Genomic DNA, 19,886 nt, shown 5'->3' on the forward strand with positions numbered 1-19,886 from the left:
TGTACAGACGAGATGAGGGAAGGGCAAGGGGGACCCTTCCTCCGAGCCCCCCTCCGCCCCTCCCAGTGTGGGGTCAGCCACCCTCTGGAGCACAGATGGTCTCTGGCAGAACGGATTCATGACCCACCCCTCTTCACCCTGGCCCCTCAGAGGAGAGCAAGAGACGGATTTGTGAAGCTATAAATCTGGCTTCTCATAAATTCGGGGTCTGAGGCCAAGGTAGCAGGAAGCGCTTCCCTTCGTGACTGATGACTGCCTCAGTGGTCCCTGGGGACTCTCAGCTGAGAGGGGAGGCTTAGCTGTCTCAGAAGCTTGGTGCCCGGGCACTCACCCCAAGCACTGCCCGCTCCTGTCCAGGCTCAGCAGCCTCTCAAGGAGCTGGTGGCACTGCAGTAGACAGAGCCCTGGGCCTGGAATCAGGAAGACTTGAGTTCAAATTCAACCTCAGACTCTTCCTAACTGTGTGACCCTAGGCAAATCAGTTGACCCCGTTTGCCTCAGTTTCCTCATCTACAAAATGGACTAAAGGAGGAAATGGCAAACCTCTCCTGTGACAGAGCCGGACACAAGTGAACAACATGAGAGTGGGCAGCCGACGGGCACCTGGGGATGGAAACGAGGGAGGGCCCTCACCATCAATCTCGTCCAGGGGGATCTGCCCGAAGATTTGCAGGTAGGGCCTGTAGAGGACCCTCCGGAAGATCCACTCCACACGGCTGTCTCTGGGGTGGAGCAGGGCTTGCGTTGTGACCCCATAGGCAGTGAGCCACACGGTCAGGAAAAAGAGAAAGAAGAAGACGTCCTTCATCTAGCAGGAGAGAGAAGGGGGTTGGAGGGGCGGGGCAGGGCCCCTGGGGCGGGGCAGGCCTGAGGGGGCCCCTCATCCCACACCTTTGACCGTGGAGGGACAGACTGTCCTCCAGCTCCCAGGAGCTCTAGAAGGACCCAGATGCGGAGTAAAGTGAATGGGAGCAGGAAGCCAGTGGAAATGACAAGCGACAAGCATTTAAATGGCAGGAACACAGGAAGAGCTCAAACCAAAATGGAAACAACTGGGGGGGAGGTGGGGGTCTATGGGTGTGAAACACTGCTCACGCCAGGGGCACCGACTCCTTTCTCGGGCTCCCCTTTCTGCAGGGGAAGAGGAAGGGAGAGAGCCAGGAATGAGGGGAAGGGCCTCGTCTGCGGTCATGGAGCAGGGTTTCTCCGTCTCCATTCTTCCCACTTCCTGTATGTTGGACCTCAGCAAGGGAGCTCCCAGGGGTGTAGGCAGAGGAGGAAGGCTTTGGCCTTAAATCAGGTCAATAAGCACTGATTAAACACCTGCTGTGTACTGGGCCCTGGGTTTACAAGGGAGGGAGAAACGAGAAGCTATAGAGAGGACAGTTTAGAGGCACCGACTTCTTGCAGAAAGTGGGGCTTCGGGGAGGCAGCTAGGTGGCACAGTGGATAAAGCACTGGCCTTGGGTTCAGGAGGACCTGAGTTCAAATCCATCCTCAGACACTTGACACTTACTAGCTATGTGACCCTGGGAAAGTCACTTAACCCTCATTGCCCCATCGGAAGGAAGGAAGGAAGGAAGGAAGGAAGGAAGGAAGGAAGGAAGGAAGGAAGGAAGGAAGGAAGGAAGGAAGAAAGAAAGAAAGAAAGAAAGAAAGAAAGAAAGAAAGAAAGAAAGAAAGAAAGAAAGAAAGAAAGAAAGAAAGAAAGAAAGAAAGAAAGAAAGAAAGAAAGAAAGGGGCTTCGGTCGGGACAGAAGAAGCTGGCAGCAGTGATGAGGATGAAGATGTGAAGGCAGGAAAGGAAGAGGGGGCAGGGTGTGGAGGGTCTTCATTGGATTGGGCACCTAAAGGGGTCTTGGAGACCAACTGCATGAGGGTGACTCTCACCCTGGCAGAGAAGGAAGGTGAAGAGACCAGGGTTCCTGGGAACACTTTCCTTGCCCATGGAGAGTGGGCAGTGAGCGTGGTTGCAGGATGAACTGTCTGGTTGAATCCTTGCAGTCGGTTTGGGTCCTGCTCTACCTGAGGGTCTCTGTGAGTCATGCCTCAGTTTCCCCCAAGCTGTTTTCCTGCCTCCCAGTCCCTGACTGACTCACAGTGTCTCATGAGGTTAAGGAGGTGCTATCTCTCCCCTGCCTTGTCACTACCAAGGCCTCTAAGAGGAGAACTCTAATCTCTTACTCTCCATTACCACCCTGGCTGGTGGCCAGGGAGCTGTGGGCTAAACCTCAGAGAAGAGCAATTAATTGTCAGTGGCCTCCCTCCATTAGCTAGGAAGTAGGGAAGCCTTTTACAGGAAACAGCTTCAGATCGCAGAATCACAGGCCCCCACCCCCTACCCCGAGCTAACAGGGTCCCCAGCCCAGCAGGGTGATGGTAAGTGGCCATCCTGCCTCTATTGGAAGCCCGGCAGTGACGGGGGGCTCACTACCCCCCTCCCACCCCCAGCAGCCCCCTCCCCTCTTGTACCCAGCTCAGACTAGAGCCTTTGCCGATCTCTGCACCTCTAGCGATGGCGGCCATCTGGCCGCTGTGGGTACTGACCTCCCTTTCATTGTCAGACACACGGCCAAGGGGAGGCCCCCAGGCCCACGGGGAGCACTCACCATCCTCTCCACAATGATGATCTTGGGTCCCAGCTGCTTGTGGATGGCAAAGATATGGATGAGCCTCAGGGTGAACACCATGAAGTCCACGGCCAGCACGGTCCGGCCGGCCTCGAACGTGGAGCTCAGCACCCTAAGGAGCCCGCAGAGGGGCGGGGGGAGGAGGAGGAGGCTCTTGGGCTCCCTCGGTGCTGCTGGTTGAGCTCCGAGGGGCGGGGCAGGGGAGGGGAGACACACCTGCAGGTGACGCCAACAATGAAGAGGAAGATGGCCACCATGTCACACTTATTCCAGTTGTCCTCCACGTAGACCTTGAATTTCTTCAGGAGATTTGTGTCTTCATCAGTGAAGAAACCCTGGGGTGGGAGCAGACACTGATCAGCCACGGCTGCCGGTCTCGGGGTCTCTGCTTTTAGGAGCTGCCTTGATTCCAAGGCACACTGGCAGAGGCAAGCCATCCCACTAGGGGCAGGGGGCCCACCAAGGGCCACTCCGCAGCCTGGGTCAGGGCCCAGCCTGGGGTCCGGGTCAGATCCCAGCCTAGGGTCAGGGTCAGAGTCAGGGCCCAGCCTGAGGTCAGGGTCAGGATCAGAGCCCAGCCTGGGATCAGATTCCAGGTATGGCGACTTGCCCAGGGTCACACGACCTGGATTTGTCCGAGGTAAGACCCAAGTCCTGGTGTTGAGGGCACAAGCCCCCTCCCTCGTCCTTCACTCAGAAGCTCCCAGGACTGCAAACCTACTGGCCCTTTCCCCTGGCTGTCCTCCCTCTGCCCACCTCCTACAGGAAGCTTTCCCCGATCCCCCTTGGTGCCGCTGCCGCCCCCTGGCAGTCATCTCCCCTTTGGAGAGCAGGGCCTATCTTCGGCTGGTCTTTGCTCCCATAGCACTTAATGCAGTGCCTGGCACACTGACTGACTGAGCGATCCTAGACCCTCTCATCCAATCCCCTCGTTTGACAGCTGGAGACACTGAGGCACGGAGCTCGGCCGTATCCCGGCCGAGCTCACACGATCGGGGGCTGGCGGAGGTGGGACGAGTCTGTCCCTGTCGGGTCATCTCAGGCCGCTCATGACTGACCTGCCGAACCTCCTCCAGCACCAAGGTGAGCACCCAGAAGTAGAGGATCAGCTCAGGCCCCCCCGGGCCGGCCGGAGGGGGCGGGAAGTCCACCAGGAGCACGTAGGTGAACAGGAAGAGAAAGGCAAAGTACATAACGGTGTTCCCCAGAAACACGGTCACGGGGGCCCCCCAGAACTTCTTCCATCGGGAGAGCAGGAAGGGGCTGGCCACGGCCCAGGTCCGGGGCCTCCTCCCCTCAGACGCTTCCTCCCTCCTGCAGGACAGACAGTGACCCTTAGGCTGGCGGCAGGAGCTCCCAGCCGGGGGCTCTGCCCTGGCCACACCCCCAGGCCCCAAGAAGGGCCTGATGTGCATGGGGGAGGGGCGATGAGGAGGGGAGGGGGAGGGGCGAGAAGCTGGAACTGAAGGAATATCACGGCCTTGCGCTCTCATCTTACAGGTTTGGAAACTGAGGTCCAGGGACATGCCGTGACTTGCCCGAGGTCACTCCGCTGGTGAGAGCTGATCTGATCCTTGCATGACTAGGTCAGCCTCCTTCCCACCAGCCTGTGTGACCTCTGTGCTAAGCTCCCAAGAGAGGGGCAGCCCCTGGAGGGCAGGACTTTGTCTCCCCTGGCACAAGCCTTCCCAGGAGAGCTGTTATGGGGTCAAAGGTTCTGTGTCCTGGGGATTGGGCTGCAGTTTGGAAGCCTGGGAGCTGAGGTCTGGCTCCCTCAGGAGCCTTGTGGCCTTGGAGGGGAGGGGTCCATTCTCCCTGCTTCCCCCCAAGCTAGGCTCTTTGGTCCCCCCAAGGCTCCTCCCCGACCCCTCACCTGATGCTGGGGGAGGGGAAAAGTAGCATCCTCTCTGTGTCCAGGCTGTCCAGCTCTCTGAAGGTCTCCAGGTCACTCCTCAGAGGAAGCTCCTCACTGCAAGAGACACAGAGCAGGGGACAAAGGGCCCAGGGCCTTGGGGGCCCTCGAACCTGCTTCCCTGAGAGCATCCCAGGGGCGGGGTGTGCAAGGGGGCAATTCATGACGCACCCACCACTGGAAAGAAAGCACTGTGCCAGGCACTGGCGGGGCGAGAGGGGCAAGGGCTCCACTGCCCAGGAGGCCAAGAGGAGGGATAAGATGTGGGCATCAGCCAGCCCCCCCCCCCCAAGCTGGGGGGCAGAGTGGAGACCTGGGGGGAAGGAGACGGGAAGGATTCCTGGGGGAAGTGAGAGGCATTGGAGCCCTTGGGGCCAGGAGAGAGAAATGGAGGAAGGAAGGGAGGGAGGGAGGAAGCATTTATTAAGCCCTTACTGTGTGCACACCAAGAGACAAGCCAGTCAGTGTTTGATCTAATGGGAAGCCCCAGCCATCTCACCCGGGTCATGACTCAGGGCCCAAGCCCATTAGGTCACCAGGCAGGAGAAGGCAGGAACAGGCCTATGATCATCGGGGCCTTCTGAGACTTCTGCTCGCCCTCGATCCCTGACCTCCCCCCCCCCAAAGAAAGAGGGGCAGGTCTCCCAGCGAGTGTGCCTTCCCGGCCTGCCGTGGGGCTCTGCAAGCCCTTCATGCCTTTGGCTCTCCCCTACCTGAAGGTGATCAGGTTGGTGTAGATGAGGACAGGGCAGCAGAAGGCGCAGATCAGCCTCAGGATCGGGGTGCCAGTGGCCATGTCTCCCCACCAGATTTTGGTCAAAAAGGCCTAAGTCAGAGGGAAAGCAGGGAGGGTGACACGTTTGTCAATGGGGTGCTCCGGGGCCAAGGCCTTTGTCCCCAAACTCTGTGATGCCCCGAGGGCCTCCTGCCCTCCAGCCTGCCGGGGTTCCTGATCCAAAAGCAGGGTGTTCTTCACGGGTCCAGGTATGGAGTCAGCGGCCCTGGTTCTGTTACACTTGACCCGTGTGACCTGTGACAAGTCCATTCCCCTGCTTAGGACTCAGTTTCCTCAGGTATAAAGTGTGGGGGCTGGGCTGGCCTGGCCACCTCCGGCCCTGCTCACTCTAACTCTGTGATCCTAACACTCAGAGATTCCACGTGGGCACCCCTTTTTACAGACGAAGAAACTGAGGTACAGCTACGTGGTGCTGACTCCTCTCTGTGTCCCTTTTGGTCCTGACTGATCTCAAGGCTGAAGGGCTGTTGATTTAATTTCATAAAACCCAGAGTCCTTTCCCCGGCATTCAAGGCCTTCTACCATTTGACCCCGCCTACCTGTCACACCCTTTCTGTTCCAGCGTGCCTCTCCTCTCCATCCTCCTCCCAGAAGCCTTCCCTGATAACTCCCCTCACATTCTGGTCCTCCCTTCCTTCTGCCTTCTTACCCCATCCCCACCTTCTCCTCCCTCCCCCCTCCCTCTATCCCCCCTCTTCTCCTCCCTTCCCCTCCCTTCTCCCCCCTCCTCAAGCTGGGAGGTTGGGACAGGGGAAGGCAGAGTCACCTGGACCCCATCGTGGGCAAAGAAGGCCTTGGTGTCGGCTTCAGTGGCCAAGTGCAGACAAGTGGTCTTACTCCAGTCCTGGTTCTTTCTCACGAGCAGGGCAAAAGCCCGGTCCTCACTGTTGTTGTAGCACTCGCTGAAGAGCTCTGGCCGGACACGTGAGGGACAGGGCTTCGGAGTCTGCCCGCTGCCCTCCCACAATGCTCTGTGTGCACACGGACATGTGGGCCCATTCACGGCACTCCACACGTGCATGCACAGACACGGTCCATGAGCAAGCACACAGACACACTCCCCTGTGTACACACACAGACAGACACGCTCCCCTATGCACACACATGCACACAGACACATGTTCCATGCGCACATGCATACACACAATGCTCTACACATGCACATGCAAGACACACTCCCCTGTGTGTGCATACAGACAAGTCCCATGTGCACACACATGGTCCACACATGTAGGTGCACACAAAATGATCCACGTGTGTTGTATACATGTGCATGCGCATACACTCCACATATGCATGCACACACATAGATACTCTACATACATACAGCACACATGCATGCACACACACATGCACACACACGCACGCGCACACACACATGCGCGCACGCACACACACACACACACACACACACACGCTGCCAGCTCCAAGCAGACCAAGTCCAATCCACCCTCCACAGGCGGCCTTTCAGAAACTCCTCCATGCCACTCCACCCCCCTTTTCCAGGCCCATCCACTCATTCTAACACAGCAGCCTCATGACCACCTTCCTTTGGACTCTGCAGGTGAGCAATGGTCTCAGAACTGGCCACAGGAGTCCAGGCATGGCCTGACAGGGAAGGCCCAGGGGGTGGCCACGTCCCTTGTCCTGGACCTGTCCCTCTCCGGAGCTTCAAATTGCATTGGGGTTTCAGGCTGTCATCCCAGTCCCCTGCCCCATGGCCCCCACCCCCCTCTCTTTCACCCAGCAGCCTGGTCATGCCTCTTCAGTCTTATATTTCTGAGGATATGACCTAACTTATTACTGGACACTCCTCTCCCCAAGGGGTAAATAGGCAACACGAAAGAGGGCAGGGTTGGGTCACAGGAGCCCAGAGGGGCCCTGGGTTCAAGTCTTGCTCCTCTCCTTCCCCCCTTGCTTTGCTTCTCTGGGCTTCAGTCTCCCCACTTGTAAGGTGAAGGGCCCCCTTCACCCCTCTGCATCCCTAGGTCTACCCCAGAGGCTCCCATGGCTCCCCAGTGGGCTAAGGTGTTATGGGCACTGCTATCATGTGACTTTTCTCTGCTTAGCTTCACCCGATGCCCAGGGCTGCCAAGGGGGTGGGGGTTGGCATCTCTGATCTCTCCTCCCCAAAGAGCAGCATGTGCCTGCACCCCTCCCTGCCTGGTCCCTCTATGGCTCCTCAGGCTCGAGCCATTGTGTAATGAGAGTAATTGGGTGGTTATTAGAGGATGAATGCCCTAGGACTTTGTTGCTGCCCTCCCTGGCACAACTCAGCTAAAACGTGAGCACCAGGTGGATCTGCCTGAAGCCCATGGCCAGGTGGGCAGGTTCCTCCCCCACCCTCCCAGGGGGTGCTCCCTCTCCTGGGCTGGTGTTCTGGAGACGCAGGTGTTGTGCAGCACAATCTGGAGCTGGGCACGGGTCATCTACATCCTTGGAAGATCCAGGGGTTTCAGAGCTCTGGGAAATCACAGGAGCTGGAGGCCCACTCTGACCCCCAACATGTTTCTGTGGAGCAGCCGCGTACTCTCAAGAAGGCTAGTGAACATAACCTTGTTCTCGGGGGCTGATGTTTGGGAAAGGACAAGAGGGAGGGGGATCCGAGGGCTTGGGTTCAAGCAAAGCTCTACCACCGAGTCTCTGTGACTCTGGTAAGCCCTTTCGCCTGTGTGAGCCTCACCTGGCTCAGAACCCTTTGTCAGCCTCAGGGGGCATGTCATCCTCCCATCTCCTCTCTGCCCAGGGAGCGTCCTTAATGGGGAGCGGGGCAGGTGCCCTAGTGTACATCAAGTTGGGGTGCCCTTCCCCAGGACTGCAGGAAGATGTGGGCACAAAGACCTTCAAACACTTGTGAGCATCACGGGATGGTCCCACCACTCTTGCTGACGTTGCTCTCCCCATTTTGCCCTGGTGGCCCTGGCCCAGAGTCACCCAGGTAGTAAGTGGCAGAGCCAGGCCCTGCCCCGGGGTCTGACTCCCAGCTTCAGCCTGGGCCCTAGCTCTACTCCCAGATGCTGGGCTCTAGGAGACTGCATGCCCCTTGAGGGCCCTAAGCACAGACGTCCTGGGGCAGCCGTCAATGGGGGATTCAGGGGGACTCACCCAAAGCCAGATGCTCATAATTGGCTTCCTTCATGCTTCGGGCCACCTCTGCCTCAGTCTCCAGGTGGGACATTTCTTTGAGGATCTTGCAAGCAGCCAAGGCAGCAGCCACACCCTCCTGCCCCTGGGGGGTGGGGCAGTCAGACTGCATATCCCTGGAGGCCTAGTGTGTGTATACCCAATCCACCTCCTTCACCCCCTCCCTGAAGCCTCCCCGCCCCCCAAGAGAGGGAGGAAAGGAACAAGCATTTATCAAGCACCTGCTATATCCTAGGCACTGTGCTAGATCCTAACAACAACCCTGGGACCTAGGTGCTATTATTTTGCTCATTTGACAGTTGGGGAAACTGAGGCAGACAGAGATTCAGTGACTTGCCCAGGGTCACACAGCTAGTCAGTATCTCAGGCTAGATCTTAACCCTGGTCATCTTGACTCCAAGCTTGGTGCTCCATGCTCTGTGGCTCCTCCTCCACCTGCCCTCACACAGGTTTGCACCCTCGGTCAGCCTCGATTCTGTCCAGTCCCCCACTCTGCCCATTGGGAAGCCTTCCCCTAGGGCATCTTGGCTCCCTTTCCTCTGCTCCCCTTTGCAGAACCTGAACTGGAAGCTTCCCTTCCCCAGAGGGAGGAGGGGGTCAACCAGAAGGAGCACTGAACCCCTGGGCCCCTGGCTGGATGCGACCTGTCCCTTGGACCTCCCGCCCAACCTCCTCCCCAGGCACCTTCAATGCCCTTCCCGTGCTCCTTCTAGAATTGTTAGCTGGGGACCGGGATGTCTAATTCTATGACCTCCCCAGTAGGGTGCAGGATCCCTGAGGGAAAGGAGGAGCAGACACACCCCTTTACATCTCCCCAGGCCAGGCCTGGCCCCCTCAGGAGTCCTAGGTTGGGATTCAGGCCCCGCCTGTGCCTCACTGTGTGACCAAGCCTGTTTGTCTCTCCTTCAGCCTCACTGTTCTCCTCTGTCAAATGGGTTCATCACCCTGGAAGCCCCCCATTGTTCCCTGTCCCGGGGCTCTTCCGATGGGGGTGTCTGCCCTGGCCTAACCCCCCCCCCCCGCCAGCCCTGGGCTAGCTTACCCACCATGGCCCAGAAGTAGTTGGCCATCTCATGCCGATTCTGGAGTACAGCCCACAAGAACAAGTCCCTCCAGGGCGCTGTGCTCCTCTGGGTCAGGTCCAGAGCCCACTTTGGCCCACCGAGGCGCTTGGCAGTGACTTTGTCCTGGAGGGAAGGGCAGGGCTCAGTGACCACAGGCAGGTCCCCTCAGTCCCCACAGAACCATTGGCTGCCCCCCTGGGCCAGCGGTCATCGTCTTTGCCGTAAGGGCAGAGGCCACAGTTTGGACCCGATTCCCTAATGGACCAGCAGGGACCTCAGGGGCCACCCGGTCCATCCCGTGCCAAGAGGGGTGCCCATCATGACCTTCCTGCAGAGAGGAGGAGCCCATCATCCTCCGGGGCCACCTATTCCACACTGGGACAGCTCTCGTAGTGAGGAGGTGGATGGCACATCTGGTCTAACCCAACCTCTTGGGCCCTCACCCCCACACCCCTGGTTTGCCCAGCTCACTGTTAGGTATCGCCTAGAAAATGAGGCAAATTCCAAGCCTGACCCTGGACATGGGCATTGGTAGGGGACAGACCTGGGGAGCCCCCCCACCCCAACTCACTGCCCTCCTCCGGCCAGCCAGCTTGCTGTCCTGGTAGAAGCCCCGGCAGGCATCATGGAGAAAGTCCTTGAGCACCCGGGCCACATCATGGAGGGAGAACGAGGGCCCTCCCCCTGGCGGCTCCTTGCCCGGCTGCCCGTACCCCAGTCCCGCCAGTGTGAGTCTGCTCTCCTCATGCTTCCTGAGGAGCAGGTGGAAGAGCAGGCTCTTCTGGGGGATGGCCCGATACAGCTCCTGCAGCCGCCCGTATGTCAGAAAGTCGTGCATGCTGGCGCCGTTGTCCACGAAGAGCCGCACGAACTCCGGCTTGTCGTTCACCAGAGCGTCCATCATCACCTCCTCCAGGTCACCAGACTGCAGGAGATCACCAGGCCCAGAGTGAGGGGTCAGGGGAGCCACAGCAGCTCTAGGGCTCTGGGGAGGGAGGGGAAGGAGGAGGGGGAGGAGGGAAGAGGGAGGAGGGGGGAGGAGGAGGGAAGAAAGAGGGGAGGGGGGAGGGGGAAGAGGAGGGAGGAGAGAGAGGAGGAGGGAGGGAGAAGGGAGGAGGAGGGAGGGGGAGGAGGGGGAAGGACAGGGAACAGAAAAGGAGGGAGAGGGGAAGAGAAGGAGGGAGAGGCAGAGGATGAAGAAGGAAGCTTAGAGAAAAGGGAGAGGGAGGGGTGGTCAAGGAGAGGCTGAGTTGGACTCAGGCAGGTTGGGGGGACGCCCCCACCCCCACCCCCACCAGCTTCTTCCAAAGGCTCAGTGGTCAGTGACTCCTTCCACTTCCCCCTTTCCAGCCAGTCAACAAGAAGTGTGTGTCCCTGCTCTCCAGGAGGTGACATTGGGATGACAGAGACACAGGGAATGATTAGCTATCCATAAAGAGTCAATGAACCTGTGGGAGGGGCAGGTATAGCTCTGGGCAGGGAGGGAAGGGCATTTCAGGGGTGGGAACAGGGCTTGGTGGTTTGGGGGGTGTTGAGAACGGACTGAGAAGATGGGATCTCCTCAGTCAGAAATGATGACCGTGGACCCTGATAGAGAAGAGGCGAGGCTTGGAGTCAGGGTCTCCAGCACCATGGGGTGTGGTTCTGGGGGGATAAGGATGTATTAAACCGGACCAGACCAACCCTAGGAAGGGTGGAGGTGAGGAAAGGACTTGGGCCCCACCCCAGGCTAGGAGAGGAGATGGAAAGGGCCTGAGCTGGGAGAAAGCTTCCTAATCCTATGGATCCATTGCCCTGTTGGGCAGAAGAGAGGAAGTCAGCCGGGAGCCAAGAGGAGGTGGCCCAGTGCCAGGCTGCTCTGTCCATCAGAGAAGGGGTAGTCACAGGAAAAGGATGGGAGTCGGAGGGCTGTGGCCAGAGAGGAAGGAACAAGCCCCTGGGTGATGACTCTGCAGGGCTCACCCCCAGGACTGCATGGTGAGCCTTGGCCTGGGAGACTGCCCTGGTGGGCAGGCTCGTGGGCACCACAGCAGGCAGGCTGGAGGCTATGCCCATCAGGCTCACTGGCCCTTTGCCTCACGGGGTTCTGGGCCAAGGACTCATCCAGGGGCTGCTCTTCCCCTCTGCCCCCAGCAATGGCCTCTCGTTTGGGGCCAGCTCAGTGAGCCCTGAGCTTCAGGAGCAGAGCGTGGGAAGGTGGCCGGGAGGGGAAGAGACAGAACATGAGAAGGATGGAGCCGGAGCCGGGGAGGCCAGCCCACCACAGGCTACCTTCCACTCCACATCTCCGCTGAATATTTCGCTCTTGGCAATGTCGATGCGGTTCCAGGCCACGGCCAGCTTCAGCTCGTCCAGGTACTCCTGGGCCTCCTGACTGTGGCTCTTACAGGCTGCAGGGAAGGAGAGGATGACAGGAGGCACGGACATCAGGGCTGAGGTCGGGTGTGGGAGCTGGGCTAGGGAAGGGAGTGCTGGCTCAGGGTGCTCTCCAGCACTGGGAGCAGAGAGAAGCTGAGTCCTGGCCAGCTCCTCGCTGTAGCCCCAGAGCAGCCCTCGAGGATCCAAGCCCTTGCACCCCTTGTGAGGTGTTTTGAGGGTCCAGCTTGAACCTCATCTCTGGCCCCGCTGCCTTCTCCAGCTGTCAGCCTGCGTCTGATCTTAAACACATCCGGGTCTTCCATTTACGATGTCTTGGGCCTGAGGCAGCCCCTCACACACATTCAACAAAAAAGCTGAGCTTCTTTCACAATGGAGGTGAGCAGGAGCCCCTAGGGGCCTCACTTGAGGGGTTCTCTGTCCTGACTCACTATTCCACACTCTTGAAACCAAGCATTCTAGACCCAGATTGTCTGGAACACAAGACCGTAGGCTTTCAAACTGGAGGGGGGGGGGCGGGCGGTGGGCAGGGGCCGGGGCTCAGCCCCTCCTTTTTAAGAGGCCTGAGGAGGAGGGGAAGGGTGCACTCTGAAACCTGCAGCCTTACAGACTGGGAAGTCGGGGTACACAAGCTCAGGGCCTCCCGAGGGTTCCCACAGGCATTCCCTTCAGTCATTTTTGTCCTTTTCTTGGCCCTAACAAGCAGCCGGTCGGGCTCCCTGGGAAACTGATCCCAAGGTCACTGAAAAGAAAGAGTGGCCCTAAAGGGGATGTGTCCGACCGGCCGCCTGGCTCTCAGTAGGATGCACTGTGCTCCCCCAAACACCAGGCCGGGGTTACCTGGCACAAGCGAGGCTGCCCTCCCGCCTTCCCCAGGCCAGCTCCGTTCTTACCCTTCACTAGTGCCTTCAAGATGACTGTGTCCAGCTCCTCAGAACCTTCCTGCTCGAAGTCATGGATGGTGAGGAGGTGCTGCTGGGCAGTGATCGCCTGGAGCTGTCCGGGGCAGAGGCAGGGGTGGGGCAGGCCCTGGGCTTGGCCCCTGCTGCAGATGGGGTGCCAGGAGGGGGGCCACGCGGGCAGCATCCCTCAGGAGGCTGAGTGAATGGGCTGCTGGGGGGAGGGGCGGCCAGAATCTGGCTCGAGAACCTCAGTGCCCATGGGGGTGGGGGTGGGCCAGCAGTTCATGTCTCTGAGCACAGACCCTTAGAGAGCCTAAGGACTGACAATTCTCTCCACTAAAGGGACCAAAGCAAGAAAAACATCCCCTTGCACCACAGTGGGAGGGACCCGAGGAAGAATTTTCTGACTATAGGCCTATGAGGTCTTGGAAAGGAGAGACCAGGGACATGATTGGGATTAGCTGGGGGTGACAATCACACGGCATAGCACATGTAGGTGGGTGGGAGAGGGGAACAGAACTGGGGTTCTAGAGTGTGGGGGAGGAGAACATAACCAGGGTTCTGGAGTGTGGGGGAGGGTAGGTGGGTGGGAGAGGGGAACAGAACTGGGGCTCTAGAGTGTGGGGGAGGAGAACATAACCAGGGTTCTGGAGTGTGGGGGAGGGTCAGAGAATTGGGGCTCTAGAGTGTGGGGGAGGGTCACATAAATAGGGTTGTGCCGATACAAAGGCTTTGTACTCATTTCTCACTACATTGATAGGATCTGTCTGTGTGACATCAGCCAAACCCCTTGGCTTCTCAGCCTCAGTTTCCTTATCTGAATAATGGGGGCCCTCTGAGGGATCCTCCTCTGACTTTTTTGGTGCTGCAGGGGACCCTAGAGTCGGCCTCGTCCAGCTCCCTTATTGCACAAATGGGGGAACTGAGGCCCGGAGGAGGAAGCCTCAGAAATAGAAGACCTTGTGTTAGGGTTCGGGGCTAGGCTAAGTCGGAGGAGGGACCTGTCAGCCCCGGGCTTGGGGGAATTCACATCCTGTCCACATGTGGCCACAGGCTTGGGCCTCTGGTCTGGGAAATGGGGATGACCATGCCCTCACTGCCTCCTCACTAGGTCTGTGAGTCACCTACGCCCCCACGTGTCAGGGTTCCTGTGATCACACTTAGATTGGCAGCCTCTCGCCAGGCAGGCTGAGGACTCATCCCGAGGCCTCCTCCCTCGTGCCCCCGCCGCTCTCCACGGAGGGAAGCTGCCAACCTACCAGCTCTGTCCAGTGGAGAACGTCCTCCCAGGAGAAGTTCTCAGTGGGGAATTTTTCCTTAAAATGTTTCTCCATCACTTGGGGCACGATGAGGTGGGGCTGGTTCATCAGGGCAGCGATGATGTCTGCCATGCCGCCAGATCCCGCCAGGATCAGCCAAGGGGCAGAGTTCTCCACTGCCTGGAAAATCCGCTACCCCACCCAGACCAAAGGACCTAGTCAGCTGGGGCGGGGCGGGGGGGGGGGGAGGCTGGGGAGAAAGGTGCTAAATAAAGCTAAGAGTGAAATGGCTGAAGAGCCCCCTCCCCCCTCCAACCTTGGCCAGAGAGCCTTAGAGGGCTCTGAGCGCCCTCCACTCACGTCAGGGGAAGGTCAGGAGAGGTGGTGGGGACGGAAAATGAATGGCGGGGAGGAGGGGAGTAGAGGGACCTTTAGAGAGCCCCTGGGCCATGCCCAGCAAGGGGAAGTCTTACGGTCCGGGGGATCCACTTCTTACCTCAAGGGTTCCAGGGCCCCCATTGACCAGTAAACAAAGTACGGGGATCTCAATGCTACCTTTACCTGGAAAGGGAGAGGACAGTAAGTCTTGGGTCCAGGGTTGGGGTGAGGGACTCTGTCCTGAAACCCCTGGAGGTAAGCTTGGGCCCCAGAAATCATCTGCTGTTCAAGGAGGCTTGTTTCCAGAGAGCCTCGGAGGGAGCCAGCGCTGCTAAGGCTAAGGCTGGGACATCAGAGGCCACTTGTGAAGTTGGGAACTGAGGGAGTTTTCTGTATGCTCAAGGATGGACTCTCTCTCTGTATCAGTCTGTCTCTGTTTCTGTCTCTCTCTCTGTCACTCTCTCTGTCTCAGTCTGTCTCTGTCTCTGTTTCTCTCTGTGTGTGTGTCTCTCTCTGTCTCTGTCTCTGTCTCTGTCTCCCCCCTCCATCTCCCTCTCCCTCCCCCCTCCTCTCTCTCCGCTCCTTTCCATCTCTCTCAGCTAATGTTTTAAATAAAGATGGTCAGAAGACACAATGAACTCATCCCTTCAGTTAATGACCAGTCCAGCAAGAAGATCACACCATGCACTCAAGCTTAAGGCAGAGAAGAGCCACAGCCAAAACATCTTAGAAAAATGGAGGGAGGAGCTTTTGATGTCGAGCTGGCCCAAAGCCCCGGGCTCCCCACTTGAAGGATTGTGATTACAAATAAGGCCATTTCATGAGGAAGAGCAGCACCCCCCCGCCCTGCCACTGGGGAATCAAGCAGAGACTGGGTACAGTAATGATTGATACAGGAGTCAGGGGGTGGGCAGCTCAGGAGGAGAGCCTGGTGCTGATTTCTCTAAATCCTGCTTGAATTCCACAGTACTTGTTTTTTTTAAGGGCAATGAGGGTTAAGTGACTTGCCCAGGGTCACACAGTTAGTAAGTATCAAGTGTCTGAGTCGGATTTGAATTCAGATCCTCTTGAATCCAGGGCTGGTGCTTTATCTACTGTGCCACCTAGCTGCCCCGTTGGCACCTTTTAGAAAGTATACACAGTCCAGTGGCACTGGGGATGCAGGGCAGCTTCCGAAGGCCCGCAGAAGCCAGCCAGGCCATCCCTTCATTTTAGCAGGAGAAGGGAAGAGCACTCGATGTCCCTGCTGCCTCTCCTGGTCCAGCTCATTTTTTTTCACAGGATTGGGCCCTGCCTGAGAGGCCCAGAGAGAGGACCCAATATGGCCCAGGTCCTTTAGTAAGTCCCGGGATCAAGCTGCCTCTTTTCCTTAAAGAATTACCACAGTTCACTGGACTTAGCAGAAAGGCCACAAGTGGCTCTCCATGACAGAACCCGTGAATAATTCTCACCTGGGCTGGGGAAGGGCCTCAGGGCATCTGCTGGCACCTAGGTCCCAACAGAAATCCCCCTAAGCTCACAGGCTGGAGAGGGAGGGGACATCACCCCAGCCCTTCAAGTTCCAGCGAATGAGACATAATTTGCTCGGGTCATGAAGCCCGGGAGTGGAGGAGGCAGACCCCCTAAGCCCGTGTCTAGCCCTCTCTCCACCACATCAAGTCACTGTCATCTACACTGATGTCCCAACCTTCTGAAAGGCTCTGAACGCCAGCGCCAGCGGGGAGCTTTGTCCTCCCATGCAGGCCCTCGGGGCTTAGACTAGGAAGCCCAGCCATCCCCAGGAAGCCAGCATCTGAGAGGCTTCTCTTTCTACCCAAGGCGGCCATTGCCTGGAAGGGGGGTCAGGAGAGAGCCCGGGCTTGGCTCCTGGGGAGCAGGGGGAGCTCACTCACCACCATAGCCCGTCCGCTGCTCAGAGATGTGCTTCTCCAGCAGGAGCCTGAGCCTGATGCTCGGGTCGCCATGCCCAGGGGCTGGGGCTCTGTCCAGCAGCGGGTCCACCAGGATGAAGTGGGAGTGGTTGCTGTCCAGGGAGTAGAGGGCACCTTGGCCGCAGTCATCTGACTTATAGAGGATTGGGTTCTCGTTCTAGACTCAGGAAACAGAAGACATCTTGGGGAGGCACCCTCCCCGACCTCCCAGACTCCCCTCCCTCTCCTCTCAGCTCTGGGGGATGGTTCTCTGCCTGGGGCATTGGATGGAAAGTTCACTGCGGGCACTGTCCTGGGGAGAAGGCGGCATCGGCCCTGGGGGACGGGACTCTGAGCTAGTGGGCATGCTCTTGACTGGTCCCCAAAAGCTCTCGGCTCCCTCCAGCTGAAGCGATTTGAATCCTTGCACTCAGTGAGCCCCCTATTCCTACCCTGTGACTGAGCACAGGCTAGCCAAGGGGGGGCTCAGGAGAGACAGAGTCATGGTCTCATAGAGCCGGAGGGAACCCTCTGATTGTACAGATGGGGAGACTGAGGCCCAGAGAGGGTCAGTTCTTGTCCAAGAGAGATGGGGGTGGGGTGGAGGGAGCACTGGGATCAGCCCTGCCCAAGGTCGGGGGAGGGCACCTAGAGATGAGGACACACAGGGGGTGCTGGCGGGGCCTCCTCCCCAGGGCTCTGCTCAGCAGCCGTCCCTCCCCCTCTCTACTGGCCACACCCTTTCTGAGATGCCCAGCTAAGGGCTTGGGCCCTGGCCAGGTTTTTTTCTGGAGAGCACTGCCACCTGCTGGATGTGTCTCCCAACACCCGGGACAATCCATAGAACCCCTGAGCTGGCCATGGGCTGAGAAGAACACAGCACAGGGGCTGGAGGGGCCCTTGGGCCCCACCCAGGGAAGGAAAGGATGCTATAGCCTTTCCCCCACATCCAGATGGGGACGTCCCTCCTCTCCCTGCTCCTCCAAGCTAGCCCATGCTTGCCCTGGGAGGCCAGACCAAGGCCAAAGCCTCGTGTCCAGAGGCTCAAGGCCCTTCAGAGAGCCCCACTTTTCTCCTAGAGGAAGCTCGCCTTCTTAAGACTAATTACAGGAACTGAGCAGCTGCCAGGATTCTCAGGGCAGGAGGCTGGTGGAGTCCCAGAGGAGAAGAAAGTGACTGGATCCAGATCGGGATGACGAAGCCCAAAACAAGGCCACATGGCAAATGAACGGCAGATCCGGGACACAGGTCTCTAGACTCTCAGGTTCACTACTCTCTAATGTACCACATAGAAGCCTGTTGGTCCCTTCAAAGACTTATAAAATGTCTTGTAGGGCTTCACAATGCTAGACAGGACCTGAGAGATGCACTGGTCTAACTGTTCATTTTACAGGACTTGTGTCCTGGCATGAGACATCAGTGTATGCCAAGGTGCACCTTTCCCCCCCTCAAACCCTTCCTTCTGCCTATCTTCCTATTTTGGGTGAAGCTACCAACATCCTTCCAGTCACCCAAGTTTGTAACCTAGTCATCATGCTGAAACTCAGTCGCACTCCCCCTTCCTACATAGAATCAGCTGCTGAGTCTTGCCAGTTCTATTCCCCAGCATCTCTCTGGTACCTCCCCTTCTTTCTACTCACCAGGTGAGCGCCCTAGCTCAGGCCTCCTAGTTGGTCTCTCTGCCTCAAGTCTCTACCTTTTCTGGTTTTGTTTTGTTTTGTTTTATGAGGCAGTTGGGGTTAAGTGACTTACCCCGGGTCACACAGCTAGTAAGTGTTAAGTGTCTGAGGCCAGATTTGAACTCAGGTCCTCCTGACTCCAGGGCCCGTGCTCTATCCACTGCAGCTCCACCTAGCTGCCTCCATATCTCTCCCTTTTCTAATTCACAGACACCAAAGTGACTGCCCTAAAGCACAGGTCTGACTACGTTCTATGAGCTCTGGGGGCTCCCTATTATGGATAGAATTGAATGCCACTTCCTGTCTGGCACTTGAAGCTCTTTACAGGTTGCTTCCAGGTTATAATTCCAGGTCCAGAGCTCATTCCTCTCCTTCAGGAGTTCTTTGGGCTAGCTCGACTGGACTTTTCTCTGCTCCTCAATAGGAAAATCCATCTCCCAGCTTCACGGTTGGCCCAGGCTCTCCTCCTTGTCTGCAATGCAGTCGTCCCTCCTCACCTCTGGCTCAAGGCAGCCCTCAAGGCTCAGCTCCAATACCGCCTCCTCCAGGAAGTCTTTCCTGATGGTTTTGTCTGTGCCTTCCTCCCTTTCAGAAATCACTTTGTGTTTACTCTGCACCTATTTTTATTTCTGCTGTACACACTGTTTTCCCTGAGTAGATTGTGAGCTTTCTCAGGGGCAAGGACTAAGTTGTCTCCGTCTTTGTATCCAAATGCCTGGCAGCTGTGGCAGGTATTCCTGGGGGCTGTAACCACCCTTCTGTGAGACTTTCCCTCGATCCTCCCCTCACTTCCAGAGTGCTCCCCTCCATGGCTTAGCATAGGAGAGGCATGGGAGGCATTGAATCTCTGGAGCTGGAAGGAACCTTAGGGGTCCAGTAATCCAGTCTCCTGCCCTTCTGACCAGGATTGTGCAGCTCCTCCCTGAATCCTTCTGCCGATGGGGAGCTTACTACTTCCCAAGGTAGCCCATTCCATTGCATCTGAGGCAGCTCTACGTGTGAAGAAGCAACCCGTGCCTGTTTTTCTTTGTCCCAGTCCTGCTCCTGGGCAGGCCACTGCTCCCCAGCCTCTCAGGCCTTAGATCCACATACCTGAGAGCTGTCCAAAACCTCCTTGTGCAGGACCCTGGGCAGTGATGCGATCCCAATGGTGATCACCCTTACTTTGGTGGATGTGCTGGCCAGGGAATGGTCTCGAACTGCCTGCCCGACATGTCTGGCCAGGCCCACCCGCAGGGCACCAGTGAATATCCATGCTCCTGCCAGAGGAGAGCCCAGGGAGAGTGAAATGGGTCTGCCCTGCTTTCCGCAGTGGCGGACTCAGACTCTGCTCAAGGCACAAGATCAGAAGTCTGGAGCTGCAAGGGGCACCTCATTTTACAGAGGAGGAAACTGAGGCCAAGACGAGAGGTGGGGAGAAACCCAACCGAGGTCGTACAAAAAGGAGCATGAGGCAGTGAAGAGACTGGTGGCTTGGAGGGCTGACCTTGGCACCAAAGGATGAGGGAGAGAATTCTGGATCAGCTACTCAAACCACACGTTGCCCTGTTTGCTTTCTTATCTTGGACAAGGGATTCTCCATCCAGGCTGAGTTGGATTAGATGCCCTGAGGACCCTTCCAGCTCTAGCTCTGGGGAGCGGTCTTGCCCTCTGCCCTCCCTCTTCCACTCATCAGACTTGCCAGCATAGTGCTTTGGAAGCCACAAAGCTGGCAGGAGAGACAGGAGCAAAAATCCTAGGAGTACAGCCTGGGCGAGGTGGCCTGGGAAGACTGCTTGGGGATGGAGATGATGTGGGCCCTGGGGAGCCCGGGGTAGGGTGGAGGAGTGGGGGGGC

The 19,886-nt window shown here is 57.9% G+C and overlaps 1 protein-coding gene across 1 annotated transcript in view; it reads right to left on the reverse strand.

Moving 5' to 3' along the window:
* TRPM5 (transient receptor potential cation channel subfamily M member 5) overlaps window positions 1-19,886 on the reverse strand; it is a 41,545-nt gene that overhangs the window by 9,051 nt on the left and 12,608 nt on the right. Inside the window, exons 5-22 of the mRNA XM_043972031.1 lie at window positions 19,143-19,309; window positions 16,354-16,549; window positions 14,580-14,644; window positions 14,084-14,275; window positions 12,816-12,918; window positions 11,818-11,936; window positions 10,118-10,471; window positions 9,529-9,669; window positions 8,444-8,567; window positions 7,894-7,907; window positions 7,623-7,801; window positions 6,105-6,309; window positions 5,256-5,368; window positions 4,504-4,599; window positions 3,689-3,944; window positions 2,847-2,965; window positions 2,610-2,742; window positions 634-808 (exon numbers count right to left, since the gene is read on the reverse strand). Coding sequence (XP_043827966.1) covers window positions 634-808; window positions 2,610-2,742; window positions 2,847-2,965; window positions 3,689-3,944; window positions 4,504-4,599; window positions 5,256-5,368; window positions 6,105-6,309; window positions 7,623-7,801; window positions 7,894-7,907; window positions 8,444-8,567; window positions 9,529-9,669; window positions 10,118-10,471; window positions 11,818-11,936; window positions 12,816-12,918; window positions 14,084-14,275; window positions 14,580-14,644; window positions 16,354-16,549; window positions 19,143-19,309 — 2,751 coding nt within the window. The remainder of the gene's footprint in view (window positions 1-633; window positions 809-2,609; window positions 2,743-2,846; window positions 2,966-3,688; window positions 3,945-4,503; window positions 4,600-5,255; window positions 5,369-6,104; window positions 6,310-7,622; window positions 7,802-7,893; window positions 7,908-8,443; window positions 8,568-9,528; window positions 9,670-10,117; window positions 10,472-11,817; window positions 11,937-12,815; window positions 12,919-14,083; window positions 14,276-14,579; window positions 14,645-16,353; window positions 16,550-19,142; window positions 19,310-19,886) is intronic.

The sequence above is a fragment of the Dromiciops gliroides genome, chromosome 6 (assembly GCF_019393635.1).
Source record: "Dromiciops gliroides isolate mDroGli1 chromosome 6, mDroGli1.pri, whole genome shotgun sequence".
NCBI classification, from domain to species: domain Eukaryota; kingdom Metazoa; phylum Chordata; class Mammalia; order Microbiotheria; family Microbiotheriidae; genus Dromiciops; species Dromiciops gliroides.